This window comes from Elephantulus edwardii, unplaced genomic scaffold (assembly GCF_000299155.1).
Source record: "Elephantulus edwardii isolate Elephantulus edwardi_28Jun2011 unplaced genomic scaffold, EleEdw1.0 scaffold00103, whole genome shotgun sequence".
Classification (NCBI taxonomy): Eukaryota; Metazoa; Chordata; class Mammalia; order Macroscelidea; family Macroscelididae; genus Elephantulus; species Elephantulus edwardii.
In genome coordinates this window covers 8,516,850-8,536,059 of record NW_006399853.1, presented here as the reverse complement: position 1 = coordinate 8,536,059, position 19,210 = coordinate 8,516,850, and the positions used below count along the sequence as shown (strand labels likewise).

The 19,210-nt window shown below is 40.6% G+C and overlaps 1 protein-coding gene across 14 annotated transcripts in view; it reads left to right on the top strand.

The window, feature by feature from the left end:
- TCF4 (transcription factor 4) overlaps positions 1-19,210 on the top strand; it is a 419,315-nt gene that overhangs the window by 344,900 nt on the left and 55,205 nt on the right. For all 14 annotated transcript variants that reach the window (XM_006891721.1, XM_006891719.1, XM_006891724.1 and 11 more), the window contains one exon: positions 16,171-16,276. In XM_006891721.1, the coding sequence (XP_006891783.1) occupies positions 16,171-16,276 (106 nt within the window). The remainder of the gene's footprint in view (positions 1-16,170; positions 16,277-19,210) is intronic.

Genomic DNA, 19,210 nt, shown 5'->3' with positions numbered 1-19,210 from the left:
CATTTGAAAGTAGTTAGGGCCATATGTTTTGACAGAGGAAAAAAAAAGATAATTGGTACTTTTTTCAGCTTTGCGAAAGAGAGGATGGGGTAATGATTTTACGGTGTGCCATGGCAGTGATTCCTGTTCAAAACTTTACCAGATTGGAAAGTTCAGTGTTCACAACAGTCCTCTGGTGCGCAGAAGATGAAGGCATCTACTTGGAGCACTCACCGTTAAGACTGACACTTCAAAGCACAGCAGAGTTCATCTGTAACTCCACTTTGCGCTAGGAGACATCATTCACTAATGTGAAAATTGGACCCCCAGGTTCTCTGGGCTGTAAATGATTTGGAAGGATATTCTGATCAAGTGCTAACAACCCTGCCGTAAGTCATAGCCTTGTTCAGTTATGAATCTTCTGTAAGACCAGGTGCCATCAAGTCAATACTGACTCATGTTAACCCATGTGTTTCAGAGCCAAACAATTCTCCATAGTGTTTCCAATTGGTGATTCCCCCCCAAAAGTTGATCACCAGTCCTTTCTTCTGAGTCTCCCTTGGGTGGCTGGAATCAGCCACTGACAGCTAATGGGCAAGAAAGACACTCATTCACACCCAGTCTCTGTTTCCTTCCTATGTATGAAGTGTATTGGAAGGTTGGGACCCAGTGGTTCATTTGGGTAGATAATCCGTCAGAAATAACATGATCCTTATAACTTAAAATATTGTGAAGATGTGAACTCTTCATCAATCATAGCATTTCAAAAATAGTCTTTTGTATCATTTGTGATCGTGTCAGAGGGATTCTTAGGAGAAGTGCATACCCCCTTTAGTGACTCACTTCTTTGAGTACTCCTTTGGATTTATTTCCCCCTACTGTTGTTGTTGTTGTTGTTGTTGTTGTTGAGTACCACTGAGTCAGAACAGATCCGTAGCTGACGCTCCAGTGGGTTTTCAGAAATTGTTAAGCACATGGGAAGAGATTATCCATCCTTCTCCTTGGAGCAGCTGGTGGATTCAAACCACATGCCTTCAGGATTGTAGCGCAGCTACTATGGTAGCATTTTTATTTCCATGCTTTTTCTTGCTTGCTGTAGGCTTCTGCCTTCCTTATAAGCTTCTCTTTATACTTTTGCCCGACACAGCTTTCTTCCTGAGCCCTCTAATCCTGGAGAGGAAGGTGCTTAGGAATTCCTGCTGCCTGGCCAGCTGTGGTGCTTCTGTGCAAACCCAGCCCTGACGGCACCTGAGACATAGTAGCACATTTAAGATTGTAGAGAACGAAACTTACAAGCAACCTTTTTTCTTTCAAGCTGCTTTCCCTCATAGCTAAGCCCTCTCACCACTCTTATGCATTTCTCTGTTTTCTTCTCATTCTTTCTAACAATTAATTCTTGGGACAAGATCTGAGACCTTGTCACACTGAAGTGTAGTAAATGTTAACAGACTCTAACAGCATTTCCTGAAGATGGAGGACGATCAAAGATGTGTTGAAAAGAGGGCTTGGAGCTGAGGAATTCTTCTAAGAGATGCATACTTTTGGCACTTGTGTTAATGCGCATTGAATAAGCAGTGTCTACAGCAGGGAAATGAATTTGTTTATCCCAATGGTACTGAAGTTTACTTTCCCTTAAATTCCCATTTTTAAAGGCATATAGCACCAGCCCATGAAAGATGTCTGTGGCAGAATTTTCAGGCCTCAGCCTATGGATTGGAATTCAGAAGGAGAGAAGGGTGGGGCAAGCACCTGTTGTTAGGTGATTGTTAACTCCAAGTGGCCCCAAGAGTGGCCCAACTAAACTCAGCCCAGTCCTGTTCAGGTCTCACAATTCCTGCTTGAGCGTAAACAATTGTTGTACTCACTGCTGATTGGTCACGCTCTTTTTCACTGACCCTCCACCTTTCGAAGCAGGATAGCCTTCTGTAGGAGCTGGTCCCTCCTGATGACATGCGCAGAGTCTGTGGGATGAAGGCTCCCTCCTTAGAATCCCCACGCTCTTCATCCTTAAATGGGGATCGTTACAGCTGATTAAGTGCCTGCACCTTGTAAGTAAAGAAGGCTAACTTCGAAATGCTTAGAGAAGGCACGTGCACACTTTCAGAACCAATGTATAGTTCTATTTAGTTTATTGTATGATTCTTTGACATGGTTCTTATGCGTAACATGTTTATTCATTCATCCAGGCATGCACCAGTAAATATTCTAGTCCGATTTGTGTCCAAAACCCCATACACTGTTGTTGATAGTGAGCGCACCTACACACGTGCACACGCACACACGCACACACACACCTGCACATTCTTAATATTTTTTTTATTTTCTGCACTTGGTTGTTTTCAGCAGGCCTTCTTAGCTTTGACTAGGGTTTACAAGTAGCAATAAAAAATCATCATTGAAGTAAACCTAAAATTAATTTCTTTCTTTATTTTATGGTCATAGAATTTCTTTTTCTTCCACAGACCTACTGACCCTGTTAATTGAGAAAACAATGCTTTTAGAAGTCACAAAGCTACTTATTGGCATGTCTAACCAACATTAGTTTGATGTTCTAGAAGCTTCTAATGAAACAGAAGTTTTCATCTGAAAAAAAGCAAACAGTTGATTGCCAAAGGGGGGAGGCAGTTTTGAGTTGGGAGATGATGATTCGTTACTGGGGGGGAGGAGGAGGGGTTGTGGTGTAAATTGAGATGGAGAGAAATTCATTGCATGTGGGTAAGAGTTAAGTCAACTACAAGTAATACCAATAAATAGAAGTAATAAATGGAGTTCTTCTTAACATTATCTTTAATTTCTGCTGAACCGTCAGTAACTAAGAGCTTGAAAACAACTTTAGGTGTTGGGAACATATTAAAGAGTTGTGATATGCTTAGCATCCACAGTCTCCTGTCTGCCAATCCTGAGCCTGGCGCTAGAGCCAATTCCCATGTTGAACAAGTAACACGAAAAATGCAACCAGGAAGCAGTCGGGTTTCACCTGGACCAGTTTTTATGCAATTAAGCGTTTCAAGAGATCCTTAGCCAGGTGTAACTTAATCAATTTAAGGCGCTCTCAGCCAGGGCCAAGGCACTCACGAGGTTGCCAGTGGGCATTCCTGTGATAGACCACGTCGAAAGTTAATAGCAGACTTACAGTGTCTGCTCAGTTAGTGCCAAGACCGAGAGAAATGCAGGTGTAAAAATAAAAAAGAAGTATTTGGAGCCAGAGGCTAATGCACACAGATGAGGCTGCATTCACACTTTTAATGCTTTCAGCAATAATAAAGGGATTCTGATCGTGGATAACGTTGGTGTTTTGTCCCTACCCTGGTTTCACCCCAACCTGCAGCGTAATTCTCCTCCGATCATTTCACCTCTCTTTGTTTATAATGCTGGGGGGTTGATTCCCACTCTTAGTCTTCTGCCGTATCTTTGCAGAAGCACACTTCCACAGCCTGCGTCTACAGAGCAGTTGGGTTTGAACCATCAGCCTTTCAGAGAGCAGTCGAGCATCTAGCCTCTGTGCCACTCGAGCTCGTCGGGGTGCTGCTGGATAGCAGTAGATGCCAGCTGCCCCTCTGCCTGGCTGTATGTCTGAGAAGGTCAGCGGGCCTCTCGCTGGTGCGGCACACAGAGTGCTGCTTTGTGTTCCCCGGACCAAGACCATCCTGTTTCTTCTCCGGGAGAAGCAGCCTTCTCAGGCCCTTTGGCTGGCCGGTCAGTGCATGTAGAGGATGCAACGCTCCATGTGTGCCCTGCACAGCGTTCTTAGCTCCCTGCGAGAATGCTGTAGGGTAAGGGTTGAAGGGAGATGCTGCAAGCCAGAGGTTGGCAGTTCAGACCTACCCAGTGGCTACTCAGAAGACAGGTCCGACAATCTGCTTCTGAAAGGTCACCGCTTTGGAAACCCCATGGAGCAGTTCAGCTCTGCATAAACAGGGCCGTTTTGAGTCAGAATTGACTTGATGGCAGCTCGAAACTACATGAATTTGAATCCCAGTTTGCTACTTAATTAATTGTTTCATTCTGGTCATGTTACTTGATCGCCCGGTTCCTTGGCATTCTTGTTTTGTGAAATTGGAATGATTATAAAACAGTAGGTTTGTTTAGTGGAAAGCTGGACTGGACATGTGTACAGTTTTGGTGAAAGATTGCCCGTCATATCATAAATATTAGCCATCTCTGTCTTCTTGTCACATCAACGATGCAGGAGTTTGAGGACATTGAGAATGGGTGCTTTTTCGTTTCTGAAGAATCTGAAACTGAGACCGTGAACTGCCGCTTTGCTTGGTTTCTCGGCGGTAATTCCCTACATACCTTCCTGGGGATGGTGGAAGGATTTCAGCAAGTGCTTACTGTATGAAAACAGCTTAAACTCTCAAATGCTATGATTTCATTGCTGCATAAAGCCCGTCTTACCAGTCCTGGCGGTTTTGCTCCCTTGGGTTATCATGATACCCCCATGAAGAACGCATCTAGGATTACAGAACACTGCAGCTTGAACTCCCAGCCACCCTTCAGGACAGAGTAGGGCTGCCCTGCAGTGTTCCCAGGGCAGTAAATCTTCGCAGAAATCGGGCTGCTACATTTTCCTGCTGGGGAACACCTAGGTCGTTTGAACGATCAACTTTTTATTAGTAGTATTAATACTAGTTTATTTACAAAATTTGAATACATTGATTTCCAGAACAGATTCTTCCAATTTCCCTCACCCCCCCTCCCGCCCACCCATCAAATGAACTGTCAACTTTTTAATTAGCTGCCTAGTGCTTTAACCAGTATGTGGCCAGTTGGAACCGACTGGGTGGCAGTGAGCTTGACTTTGTCTTTTTATGTAGCTATAACTTCTTACTGCTGTACAGTTTGTAGTGGCCTGAATCATCCTTTTTTTTTTTTAACCAGAGCAAATTTTTTTTCCTTTTTTCACCCCATCCTCCAGTAACTTTCTATACATGTCAAAAGATAAATGCACTCACTTTTATTCAGAATTTGAAATTTTATTCTGAGATTTGAAAATGTGCTGCAGGTTAGCTGTAAAAAAGTGTAAGACGAATGTCTTTGCCTATTCGTTTGAAGAAAAGAAGGAACCAGGGAGACGCAGCTGGCCACAGAAGTGCAAAGTGGTTTTTGGTAGCCCTGATGTGGGCCTTGTGCACTGGAGTTACCCTCTTAATCTTCAAGTCACTTTGCCTTTTTAAATTCTGTACTGGACCGTCCCTGCGGGCTGGGCGCACCACTTGATGTCAACAGACCTGGCTCCAGCCAGCCCCACGTGTGCCGAGCTAGAACCGTGCGCCCCTGCGTTTTCAGTAGCTGATTTTTTCTAAGTAGTTCTCCAGCCTGTTCTTCCAGATGCCTCTCGGTGGCTTGAACTCCACATTTCTGTTAACGGCCGAGTGTGTTAACTAGCTGCATGGTCTTAGAAGTGCACTGGTCGTGGCCTGCCTGTTTCTGGGTGCACATTCAAGTCTTGATCCAACTGCGATTCACTCCTTGTGGACATTTTGCAGTTTGTTGATAAATAACCCACATGAAAAGGAGAGTTCCCATCGTTAGATATGTGCTCCTTGCTAACATAAAAGGAAACTTGATAGGTGACAGGATCGAATTCTCGATTTAGAGTCATTTTGTTTTATGTTCTTTTTATTATTATTCATTTTAATGAAAATTTACAGAGATTTTAGATTTCCAGTCATTCATTGTTACACTTTTCTCCCTGCCCACCCCTCTCCTCCACTTCGTTCTTCTCTTCGAAAAGTAAAAGATTCTTTTATTGTTATACAGTCCCTCCCTTTAACTCCACTCCACTAGGCAGTCTTCATTCTGGACTCCTGTCATGACAATAATACCCAATCATTTTCACTATTTAACTTCAGATAGAATTTACTTGTAAAGAGACAATCATTCAGCTATTATCTAGAAAGTTGGCAGAAATTCTGTGTGATGTATCTGGGGTGTTGTGCTGAGCTCAGGTGGCCGAATGAGTTGTGTTACCAATCCAAAGGCAAATGGTTCAACTCTCCCAGCTACTCCATGAGAGAAAGATGAGCAGTCTCCTCCCATACAGTTTGCAACATCTGGAAACCTGCTTGTGGGTCAGTTATGTGTTGGGTCCCACTAGATGGCACTTAATAACAGCAGCATGAAGTGTGTGGGGGTGTGTTCTGTCCAGGCCCTCAGATACGCCCTTTAACCTCTCTCTCTTCCTTTTGCTCATTCAGCTGAACTCATTTGAACTTTTAAGAGTTTGGTCCCAGGAAGCAGGGCAGAGGGGCGGTAGATAGAGAAGTAACAGCAAAAGAAAGGGGCATCTGTGAAATTGCAAGATCAGAATAAAAAAGAATCCTAGAATAGAGGAACCCAACAACCAGCATTAGAAAATGTGTTCAGATTGTATTGTCTGGAAAAGGAGGTCACACTGTATTTAATTGTAATTCATTTGTTAGCAGCACCAATAGGGGCTGAGGATGGACTTGGAATTTAAGGATTCTTTTATTTTCTGCATGTCCAGAAACCTGGGGTCATAGATACTTTCTTTAATGTACCACTTGGTACAGTTGCAATCAATTTACGAAGATAGTTGTAAAAAGGGTCTTTAAGGAAAACATGTAATAAAGCTCATCTCACAGTCATCAAGCTGATTGCTGTCATCGCAGCCCTCCCTTGGATTTCTACGCTGTAAATTTAAGTGGGAGGAGAAAACCCATCTTTCTCCCACCAGTGGTGTGTTCAGGCCATTGAGGACACTTGCCTTATTTTGGTCGTCAGTAAAACATGTTACAAACTCAGCCACCAGAACGCTTTGGAATACGTACTAGAGAGTTTTATTTGTTTAAAGTAAAACACAAAACTAAAATCTAAATGCCTTGCAACCCTAGACAATCAGCATTAAGTGTTCAAAGTCACAAAACTAAAATCTAAATGCCTTGCAACGCAAGACAGTGAGCATTCAGGGGACATGGGCTGTGTGCAGTTGGAAGGGAATTCAACCAATGATTGGTCTTTTCCTCTAATCAAACTGGAATTCCTGCTGGCTTAGCCTGACAAGAAAGGCAGATCAATGAGCTGATAGTGAATTAGCTGCTCCGACAGGGGATGGCACACATGGTCCAGGAGGACCCATCACTGCCTCATGCTGCTGTTCAGTAGAACCTTCTGCCAAAGTGAGAAGGTTCTGCTGTGGTGTCCAGTGCACTAGCCTATGATAAGATGTGGCTCTGGTGCACTGGGAATGTGACCAGTGGAAACAACAGAATATTTAATCTTCTTTAATTGTGGTTAATTTGAATTTAGATAGCCACAGATTAATGATAACCATCATATTAACCAGTGCCATTCTAAACATATCAAAATAACTATAACCAATGAGTAGCTTTTGCAACAAGGTTTAAGTAATGTTACCATTTATTGAGGATGTGACAGGTTAGGAGATAGACTTTACAAAAACAATGTTGCTTTTCCTTACCAGCTCCAAAAGGTAATGGCTGTTTTTTACTGATGTGGAAACTGAGGCTGTGGTCAACACAGTGCTTTACCCTATTTCCCTAACTAATTGTGAGAGCTGGAATTTTTGCCCAATTGGTCTGGCTCCTGAGCTGAGAAACTTCTACTACCCTGCCAAAACTGTTTATAGACTCTCTAGAGGCTATCTCTTTTGTGTATAATCTCCTCGCTTTACAGCTCAACTGGCAATAAACCTTTGGTTTGTTCTAATGAAACAAACCCCAGTGTCCATTTTAAATCTTCTGAGTGTGGAAGCCTCATTGTCTTTAGCCATGCTCTTAGACCCTTTGCTTTTAACAAACGCTGTAACAAGAGCTGAGGGCCATTCTCAGGTGTGTCGTCCAGGTGCTTGAATGGCAGACTGGTCTCCCTCAAGTATTTTTCTCCATCATATACTAGGAAGCTTCTGAGCATAAGCCTGGTCCGTGATCATCAAGCACACATGATAGACTCTCTTGGTATGTAAGTGTTGAACTGTCACCGTTTGGAATATTTACCAAGTCCTGGAAGGTTTTAGCTTCTGAGTGAGTTTAGCCAGCACTAGGACATTGGGTGCATAATTTTGCATTCCTATTTTCTCCATTCACTATAAGCTTAATTTTCAGTTATTCTGAATGAATTCTCTTTGGAACTTGTGGGCCGGGGATGCTACCTGCAGAATCACAGAGGCAGGAAAGTTAAGGTTGTCTTGGTTTTTTAGCACTGCTGGAGCAGAAATATGCCAAGTGCACTGATTGCTTTATCAAACAGAAACTTAATTTCTCAGAGTGTGTAGGAGACCCAGAGACTCAATTCAGGGTGCCAGCTTTAAGGAAAACTGTTCTCTCTGTGTTAGCTGGGGAGGAAAGTCCTTGTTTCTTTAGCTTCTATAATCTGGTTCCTGGGAGATTTTCATGTGGCTTTGGCATCAATTTTCTGCCATCTTTACTTCTAGCTTTATTTAATCTCTTTTCTATTTAAAAGAAATTCTCTTTAAAAGAGATTGACTCGAGATACCCCCTACTCTACTAATCTTATTGATTTAGCAGACAACTCATCTTCAAAGGGATTATAAGATAGAAGAGGTTAGAATATACAACACATATTATTTTGGATGAGCATAATTCATTGCATTCCACTTCACCTTTTGGCCCCCAGAATTCATGCCCTGGCAATGTGTAAAATTTTCTCCCGCCTATCTTAAACTAAAAGTCTTAAATCAACTCCCATGTCTTAAATCTAATCTTCTGAATCTTCTCAGTCAAATATAGGTGAGACATAAGTCAGATCCTATTCCTGGAGCAAAATTCCTTTTCATCCATGAAATACAAAATTTAAGTTATCTGTTTCCAAAATATAACAGACAGTGCGATGGGCACTAGTTAGATATTTGCATTCCAAATGGGAGGAATTGGCGGAAAAGAGAGGATAAAAGTCACCAATCCAGTCTAAAAACCCTACAGAACAAATTACACTAACACTCGAGTTGAAAATAATTTCTTATTCTATAAAATAGTCTCAGTGCTGAGTGGAAGCCTGTCCAGAGCCCTGAGATTCAGGACTACATTCTTTTCTGGTCTTTGCTAGACTTGGAGTGACCGCCGCCTTCCGCCTTCTGTCCGATGGACGTGACCACTCTCCAGCTTTGGGGAGAGGCCCAGTCCCTCAGCCCACCTCTGGGACAGATCGCATTCTTTGAGTCCTGGGAGTCTGAAGTCCTCGCCTTTGTAAGATCCAGGAGATCATGGCTCCACCCTTTGAAACTGCCCCTTTTTTCTTCCATTAGTTCTGCTAAATCCTTGAGCTCTCCAGGGATGGATTTATTTTTTTCCTTTTCGTGAAAGACAACAGATGTAGCTCTTCTGGTCTATTTCCTTCCTGTTGAATTCCAAGAAGCAGATGGAATTCTTTCCTTTCTTCTTTCTCCATCCCCTTTCGTGGGTCCTGATTGGTTTTCTGTGGTGGTAGTTGGTTAGATCCATCAATCATAGGCATATCTTTCTAGCAAAAGATAGTATACCCACATCCTTGGTGGTGAACATTCTAGGACACCTGGCCTTAGTTTATACAACAGAACTTTCTAAATCTCTAAACTTCTAATTTCATTCTGCAGAGTACATTTTTTAAGTCTGTTTCTTTCCTCTTAAATTTTTACAATAAGCAAAGAATACACAATGCCTTTAATACATCAGAAACCTCATAGCATCTAAGTTCATCACTTAGAAGTTCAATTCAACCAGACTATTCAGTGTAATTCAGAATGATGTTCTTTACTACTGCATGATAAACATTGTTCCCAACACATTGGTTACTTTTTTAAATGTCTCACCAGAAGTATGTTTAACCCTCCACATGCCTAGCTATATTCTGTTGCTGATGATGCTGTATGCATTTTAAAGCTCTCTCTGTAGCTCCTCTCACTTTCTTCTCAGTGTGCACCAGAATTGCCCTTAGTATCCATAATCTCCTACATCTCTTCAAGGCAATCTGCGCTTTTAGTACTAGGCACTTTCAGACTCTTCCAGCCTCTATAAAATGATTCTTTCTAAATCGGCTCCTACATTTTAGGTATCTGTTAGAGTAGCATCCTACTCTGCTGGTACCAAATCCAGTCTTCATTGTCCAATTGTACTGTAACAGAAATAGCAAAAATGAGAAGTTTCAAAATCTTTGTGTCTTCAGTTTGTTTCCTGGATCCTTAGAATTCTCTCTCCATTTAGCTTTATATTTATATTTATTTTATATTTATATTGTGTCTCTCTTTCTCTTGCTTGTGTAATCTTATATTGGCTCAAGAGCTATAAAAATCTTACCCCATTAACACAACAGAACAATCTATTACCAAATAGACTACAATTATACTCTTAGAAGACCATGGTATTTAAAAAAAAATATTCAAAACTCATTGCTGCTGTTAAATCAGAACCAACTCATAGCTAACCCTCCCTTAAGTTTCTGTGACTGTAGTTCACACAACAAAAGATGGCCCATCTTTCTGTCTTAGAGCTACTGGTGGATTTGAACTGCCCTTCTCTATGATCTTCACCACCAGAGGTTTGTAATCGTAACATAATTCAATCCATAACAAAGGGTCTATCGTACACCCATGCCATGGCTCAACCCTACTCACTTAAGTGTTCCATGGTACGTGGTTGAAATCCACTTACCCCACATCCCCCCATGGTTAAGGTCCCCATATGAGGCCGTCAGTTGCACTAAGGTTTCAACATAAACATGCCTTGTGACATTTTATTTTCTTCAGACCCCGAGAGTGAATGTTTCTATAAACTGTGATCAAAATACAGATCCATGTTGATAGTCAAGTACTTTTTTTAAAAAAAATGGAAAAAAATGTAGGTTTTGAAAACCTGTTAAACCTTTGCTTTAAAAATTGATTAGTATATAAGTTGGAAATGTGGCCTTGAAAGTCACATTTGCCTAGAACATACAAACAATGAAAATATTTAAATTAAAGCCTGCCCTTTTTTGCCTGCTTTGTATGTGCCGGATAAGATTTCTGTTTTCTTTACATGCCCAAAATCGCTTAGTTCTGACAAGAAGTTTGCGTAGCAGGTGGTGTTTCTTTTCCACATTCCAGGTTAGAATCGCAGTATCACAAAGGCTGAAGTATCAGATTCAGGACTACCTAGATAATATACAGTGAAACTGTTAGTCCAAGGCTAATCTGGACCAATACATGTTGCCTTAATACATACTAGTGCAGGGTGGTTAGTTAATACGCTGTTAGTGCAAGGTTGAATATTAGGCTTCAACCCTGTGAAGTAGGAGTGATGCTGTTTGTAGAAGTAAGGTTATTAAGGAGGTTGTAAATCATGTATAGGAAACTCCTAGCACAAAGACTGTTAAAAGCCCTGAGCAAATGCTCCTATAACACATGCCATCAAGTCATTGTGACTCTGTGGGCCAGAGTGGAAAGGCCCGTAGCGTTTCTGAGGCAGTAATCTTTATGGAAGCTGGCTGTCATGTCTCTCTCCCCGACAACAGCTAACAGATTAGAACTGCTGATGATTCATCAAAGAGCTTTACTCACTGTTTCACCAGGGCTTCTTTTAAACAAAGAGCAAGTCTTGTTAACTCATTTAAGTGGTAGTATGGCAGGGCCAGTGAGAGTCTTGATGGGGAAGTATGAGCTGCAGACTCCCATTACAGGGATGTTCTCATGTGTTTGTTCTGTGCTGAGACAGAAAGAGCCATTTCTCCTTAGACAAACTTCTCCTCCTGTGTCCTGGATGGCAATAGAAAAGGAGAGTGAGGAACATTGAAAGGAAAGCTCTTGCACCATAGTAATACTTTTTTCCTGAAACTACCACAAAAATAAAATCTGTAAAACACAAACATTTTCCACTTATTTATCAGTTTAGAGTTTAATGTTAGCTAAGAGAGCTTTGTAATACTCAAAGCATCTTTATGTGAAAGTTCATTGTCGGCATGTTTTGCTTTATTTTTTTATTTCAGGGTTCCAAGAGAAGAGAGAGTGATCTTAACTTTGTTGAGTAGTAGTCAATCTCAGTTTTCCAGGAAGCTTGGATGTAACACTGATAATTTCACTGATAATTCAGTGAAAGTGCCGTGGCCCATGAGCCTCGGCCAAGTTTCTCCCTTTCCAATTTGGCAACAGCAATGTCCTATTTCTTGATCACTCTCGTGGAGGACTGGCGTGGCAGCGGTCACCTTGCCTAAGCCCCCTTCCTGTGGCGATGCTAGTGCGGACCTTGTTCGCCAATGAACTTTCCTCCCGGTTCTTGGCTGGGCCCCTTCATACACCTCTAGTTTGGGATTTTTTTTTTATTTATTTCATTTTTCCTGGACTGATTTTCTCCTATTAGTCGTTGAAAAGAATTCCAGGTATGTGGAGAGCTCTGAGATGTTTGTTATCGTGAAATTAATTAAATAAGAGACAGTTTTATTTTAAAAAATATCAGTAATCCATCTGTATACGTAGAATAATAATAATTAAAGCGAAATGGATGTGAGTTTGTCTTACCGAATTTAATATCACATATTAAATGCCTCACAGAAAATTGTACTTTGAAGTGTTTTGTTCAAGAAATTGGCAAAATAGTTGGCTGAAGAAAAAATAACAAAGCAAATCATTCAGGTTATTAAAGATTAAAATATTAAAGATAAATTGAAATACAAACATTATAAACCCTGTTTTCATAAAGATTGTCTTACACCTATGTTGTTATATTAAAAAAAGAAACCTGTCCAAAATAGTGGAAAATAAAGTCTGTCTTGAGCAAATTCATTCTTTAACCCTTCCATTATTGAGTGTTCTCGTATTTAAAATGTAAGGATTTGAAGTTACTGGATAGAACCTTTGGTTGCTTCTAACTCTAAGAAATAGAGTTCTGCCTAAAATTTAGGTAAATAATGTGTAGCTTTGGTGACCTAGTGGTAAGAAGCTACACTGCAACCCTGAAGGCACACAGTTCAAATATGCCTGCTATTTCACTGGAGAAGGATGGGCAGGCTCCTCGCGTTCGATTAACTGCCTCTGAAAACCCAGAGTGGGGGATCAGCTCTGGGCCGGTTCTGACTCGATGATACTCAACAACAACAGCACATTTTGTTAGGTTTCATGGAGTCAGTTGTGACTCAAAGCGACCCAGTGCATTGGAGAAGTGCCCTTCTAGGGTTGCCTACGATGTCATCTCCACAGAAAATCTCCAACCTCCCAGCAATGGATCACTTCTCTGTTAAAACGCCATGGCTCTACAGAAAATTATATAGAGAATTTAAATTTAAAAAGTCACTTTGGAAATGAGAGAATAGGAATAACAACAAAATAGAAAGGAAAAGCATTTTACCTGATCTGTGAAACAGAGGAAGAGAATCATAAAATTATTTAATAATTTCTAAAATATTTCTTTTTAATAAAATAAACCTATAAGCAGCGATCTATTTCTTGTTAGTGAAGAATTGCCTCCTATTTAAAGACATTTTAAATGCCTCCTGTATCAGGGGAGCTCTGGTGGCCGACTGACAAGAACCTGTACTGCAATCCCAAAGGCAAGTGGTTCAAAACCACTAGCTACCCCACGGGAGAAGAATGGGCATTCTCCTCCTGTGCAGTTTACTTAACTGCCTCTGAAAACCCACTGGAGAGATAGAGCTAGGGCTCAGTTCCAACTTGATGGTACACAACCACAGCATTGTTAGAAAAGTTGAAATCACATAGCATCAGACCAAGCCTACTTCCTCAGGCTGGCTGATGCCAAATTGGAGCAACTCTCTTCCAGGGATTTAAGGCTGTAAATCTTATGAGAGGAGACTACTCTTTTTGTCACAGTGTGGTTGGTGGCTTCCAACCACAACCATGCAGTTAGCACTCCTTGGCCAGAACTCCTTACGCAATTGTATATAATCTAAAGAAATTTTAAGCCCATAGATATTGTTTCTTCATTAATTTGAAATAAATGGTCTCACTCTTAGATTTGTTTTAAATTTGACCACTTCATAACCAAAGTAGTCTCCTTTGAGATGACAAAAATTAAAATTTCCTCTCCACCTTAAATATCAAAAGACATACCTGATAGCCAAGAGGATGAAAGATGAACTTTTCTAGATATCCTCCAATGATGTTTACATAATAATAGCTCCTTACGTGCTTGGCCACCAGATCTCCTATACCTAATACACATGTTTAACTATATTAGGATATATAATTAAAACTAAAATCTACCATGTGAAAAGTTACTGATTTAAATGGTTTTAGAATATCAAGTGATTTAATAATATGAGTAAGAATATTTTCATTTTTATGTAGTAAGTACATTTACCTCTGCTATTAGGCATAATAAATAGTACATTTAGGTTATATGACTCTTGACTGACCAAATAGATACCACCTTATTAATTCAAGTGGTAAATTGCTTTGATTTACTATACTACCATTAGAATGCGATGATATAATGTCTAGTTCCCCTTTTCCTGGGTAGTAGGGATTTTAGCGTACCCTCAAGATTTCTTTAAATACATTTGGTAGTATTTTCTAGTGATTCGTTGATATAATTCTCAAGAAAACACTGGATTTTGTGTGATAAAAACTTCAGGTTTGGGGTTGTTTGGAGATTTGAGCTTAAGTGTGTTCCATGCACCTGAAAAAGATATTTGAAAAGTGATGCCTTCTTTTATTGTAAGCCCTGTGGAAATACTGAGCTTGGGAACAAATTGCTGTTTATACATTTAAAATGTGAAGTAAATTTAAAAAAGAACAAAAAACCAACCCATGAAATACAGGGCTTATGTCCCTCCGTGACTTTGGAACATCCTTGTTTTCAAAAGTGTGAGCAGGTCTCTCTGGTTTGTTTTTGTTTTGTTTCATCTCCAGGACCTCCCAGTTCTCAAGGGCACAGAGGGACATGGGCAGCATTTATTTGATGTATGCCTGCCTGCTCTTATGTGGATGCATTTTTTCCCACATCTGTCTCCTCGGACTTCTCCTTTGTGAAATCCTAAACCTTGTATTAATGCTTAGTTTGGGATCCATGGTGTTCTGAGAGCAATTATGTCTTTTTTTTTTTTTTTTTTAGCATTTTTATTCGGTATGTTATTTTTGTTGTTGTTCTTTAATGGAGGGAGTTATTTTTTGGTAAGCCGGCAGTTGCCTTTTTATTGGTGAATTTTTCTTTCTTTTCCTGTGACCTGTAAATATCACTGCAGGCTCACTGCCAAGTCTCTGAGCGGCTGCCGGCTTCAAAATGGAGGCAGGAAGGTATCCATTTTCATGAAGAGGATGACAGTGTTTCAGTCTTTCCGACCATCTGGAGAGAGGAACTTTTGGAGCAAAAGAAAATGAGGATTAAAAAGAAATATATATATAAATATATATATTTAGCAGAAAAGGCAAGGGGGAAACCAATTAAAGTTAAGCTATACCTTATGAATTTGTGCTTTTCTAGAATTCTGTCTTGTTTAAAGGAAACTTAAACAAGAAAATGCGCAGGCTATTTTTATAAAGAACTGGTTCTCCAAGTCTCACGAGTATTAGTAAACGAATGGGAGTAAATTAGGGTTTTGGCACACTTTTTAAGTTTACTGCATGCACAAATATAATAAGCACTAAAAAGGCAGGCTTCCCCTGTCCTGTGTGCACACTGGTTGTTGGTGGTCTCCTCTAGAGCCAGGCTTTTAATGGCCTTTTTCATGCATTTCTGCAAAAGGCTGACACTAGGGGAATTTAATATTCTAAGACAAATTTATCATCTTCTGTGGTCTGGATGATATATTCATTCACTCATTCTCTCTCTCTCTTCCTCCCAAAAGATGAGTGAAAATTTCTTTTTCTTTCTTTTCTTCTTTTTTTTTTTTTGCTTAGAGAAAGAGATTTGATGGGTTATGTGATCATAGGTGACTTGCTTTTTTTTTTTAAGTACGCCTAAATGCCTCAGGACTCCCTGTCCCCTCATAATGCCATGTTACTGCTAGACATAGTTGGAGTAACCTTAACCTGTGAGTGAAAAATATCATACCTGGTTATTGTTTCCTCCTTAAAGTTGCCTTTTCCATCCACACAAATCCACGGAGCCTTTCCAGCTCTTGTTTCAGGTTTTGGATTCTGAACGTTTCTAGGATTGTGTCTAGGATATTCTCAGGTCTCGATGGCGTCAAACTGCGCACCTTTTTCCTCCTGCACCGGCAGTAGTAGGCTGTAGGATACTTGGGGTCAATGCAGAAGGCAAAACTAACTCGGTCCTCTTTCCTCAGGTTTATGCCCCATCAGCAAGCACTGCCGACTATAATAGAGACTCGCCGGGTTATCCCTCCTCAAAACCAGCAGCCAGCACTTTCCCTAGCTCCTTCTTCATGCAAGGTAAGGCGTTCCTTCCTCTAGGGACAGTCTGCGGGGCAAGGCTTTTCCTCCGTCTCCTAAGATCACGCAGGAGACAATATACTGTGTGCTGATAGCCAGTAAATACCCTGTGAAAATCCAGAGGATGTGTTCTTCTTTCAAACAGAATTCATTAAACGTAAATCAGTTAAAACTTGACTAAGGCTTTCTCTTACCGAGCAGTGAGGAGTCAAGACCAGACCAACCTCCTTCATTTAGAGCTGATGCTATTGGGTGATGGTCTTCCATGACTAATCATTTTAGCTGAATCTCCTAGAAGCGGGAGAGTCTGCATGGCAGCTCAGTGTTCATTTTGAGCCTCCTGGACTTCACGGAGTGGAAGCAAGGCATCCTCTTCTATGCCTTTCTATCAAATCTTTAGCTAACTCTTGTATAGATGAACACGAGTCTCATTTAAGATGATGTGATCGGTCTAAAGATTGGATGATATTTTATTACAAAATATTTGTTAAAGGAAAGCCTTTATCCCAGCATGCTAGCTACTTTGGATTAAAAGACCTTTTACTGTTCTGGGTTTTTTGTTTTTTTGTGGGGTTTTTTTGTTTGTTTGTTGCTGTTGTTTTTTGTTTTGGGGTGTGTTTTTTTTGTTTTTTTGTTTTTTGTTTTTTTTTTTTTTAGGAAATGTAAAAAATTGCCACTTCATACTAGGTTAATAGAGGTCTGTTTATTGATTTAAGGTTAATGCAACTGGATAAGTGGTCCTAGAACTTGGAGTCTTGTCGTGGGTTAGAGAGTCCATTTTTACTGCTTAGAAAACACCAGGCTAGTCCGGCAAGAGCTCCTTGTAGGAATGGACTGTTCAAATGGTCCACTAAGGACTACATTCCTGATATGCCCCTGGCATTTGTGTTTAAATGTGGTAATCATTTGCCAGGTGATGATTTGTTTAAATGTGATGGTCTCTTTGCCAAGTTCATAACCTGACACTCGCCAGGAAGCCCAATATACAGAAGTTTCACCCTGTGTTGCCTGGTTTTGAACACCTGCTGAGGTGTGTGCCTTCAGAGCTCGGTGAGATGAGAATCCCTCCTTCGGGCTGCTCCAGGAAGGGATGTGTCCACACTGAGACACGCCCTGCAGCCGGGGACACCCATGGAATAGCCCAGTGTCACTTAGATTACAGTAGACACTCTTCACGTCTTCCGAGTAAGAGTTTCTCTTTCCCTTCAGAGCCTAGCTCTTTCAGGTCATAAGTTCACATGTGAAATTCTATGGAAAGTCTATAAAAATTATCAGATTGGTCCCTGGAGAATAAGCGAGAAAATCCACCCGTCATGAAGTTAAATTCTGACTCAGAAGAGACCCTGGAGGACAGAACAGTAGTGGCCGTAGGATTTCCGGAGCAGAATGGATTAGCTGAAACCAACCACGCCATCTCTGTCCCATGGAGCAGCTTGGGGGAGGGGGAGGTTGTCTAACTGCAGTAGTCCAGTGCTTTACCCACGCACCACCAGGGCTCCTTCTGTCTGTCATAAAGCTCATGTCCACAGGGATCCTGTACCTCTGTGGCCCATCCTGGGTGTGACACTCAAGGGGACACGGCAGGATATGTTCCATGTGTTCTTTGCTGTGACGGGTGCTCTGAATAGCATTCCCTCCTTTTGTGAACATGGGAGAAATAGTGCCGCTAGAGTTTATAGAGGTTGTCAACCCAAGAATCCATTGCTTTAAAACTGAAAATTGGCACCAGGATAGATTTTGTCTTATCTACTGTCCAGGGGGTTTTGGGGGAAGGGAAGAGCTTACTTGATTTTTGCAAACCACTAGGGAGGTGTGGTAAAACAATGAGGTCTTGTCCATAGCAGACTCTAGGCAAAATGTGGAGCGCATATTTGCCAAAAGGGGAGAAAAAAAAACCCCCTCCATTTTGGGGGGTTGACATTTGTGATGAGCACAATTAATTTGCACACATCTAATTCTATTCTTTCAAAACAACATTATGCTAAGATCATAGGGATGTGATAAATATTAATTTCCTGGGAAAGCATAATTTATGTAAAATATGTATTTTATAAGTCTGCATTGAGCAAAATATTCTGTGTTAACAAATCCTAAGTGTATTGCCACGTACCACATCACCCTGTCACAATGTTTCAGGAGGCTCTTGTTCAATGATATATGTTCTCATTGTATTTGTCATAAATGCCATCTTTTTAAATGTTTGTGGTCTTGAACTTTGGATTTAAGGTGACATCTAAACTTCTGTTATCTAAGGGATAAATCAAAAGTCCATCATCTTTTTGTTGTTATTTTTGTTCTTTTTAAGTTCTGGATTTTAACATTATGGCCATGAAGCCAGAACACAGCATGGTCCCATTTCACGCTAGATTCCTTCAGTAGAAAGGTACACGATGCCCTGAAAATTCAGGTCTTGAAGGAATGTGCAATTAAGGGGAAGATATTCAGAGACTGTCTGGAGTTTATTTTAAACTCACTACTGTGGCCTCTTATTTTTATCTTCAATTTCCATCTTCTAGTTAAAACTAAGTTGTCAAAATCACAGACATGATTTTGCTTGCAGCGTTCTTAAAGAAAGAAGTCTCCAGATAGTCCTCCTTGTTCTGAAAATATTCCAGTTTTCTGAATTCTAACTTCTCAATTTAGAAACAGAGTGGAAAAAAAGAGCTGCATGAAATACAGTGTCAGATTTAACTTGCCTGTTGCCTAAATTTTTAAAAAAGATCTTTATTCAATACAATGTTATGCTGAAAATAATTTTCTTTCCAAAGCAGTGCATGGGATACATTAAACAACCAGTCTGTAACCTGGTATATGTATCCAGCACTCAATAATTTTTGTGTAACTAATGTAACAAGGAAAAAAATGAGCAGATTCAGCAGTAATGTAGATTGCTTTCTCCTTAAATTTGAGAATCTAAAACCAAACTAGAGCAAT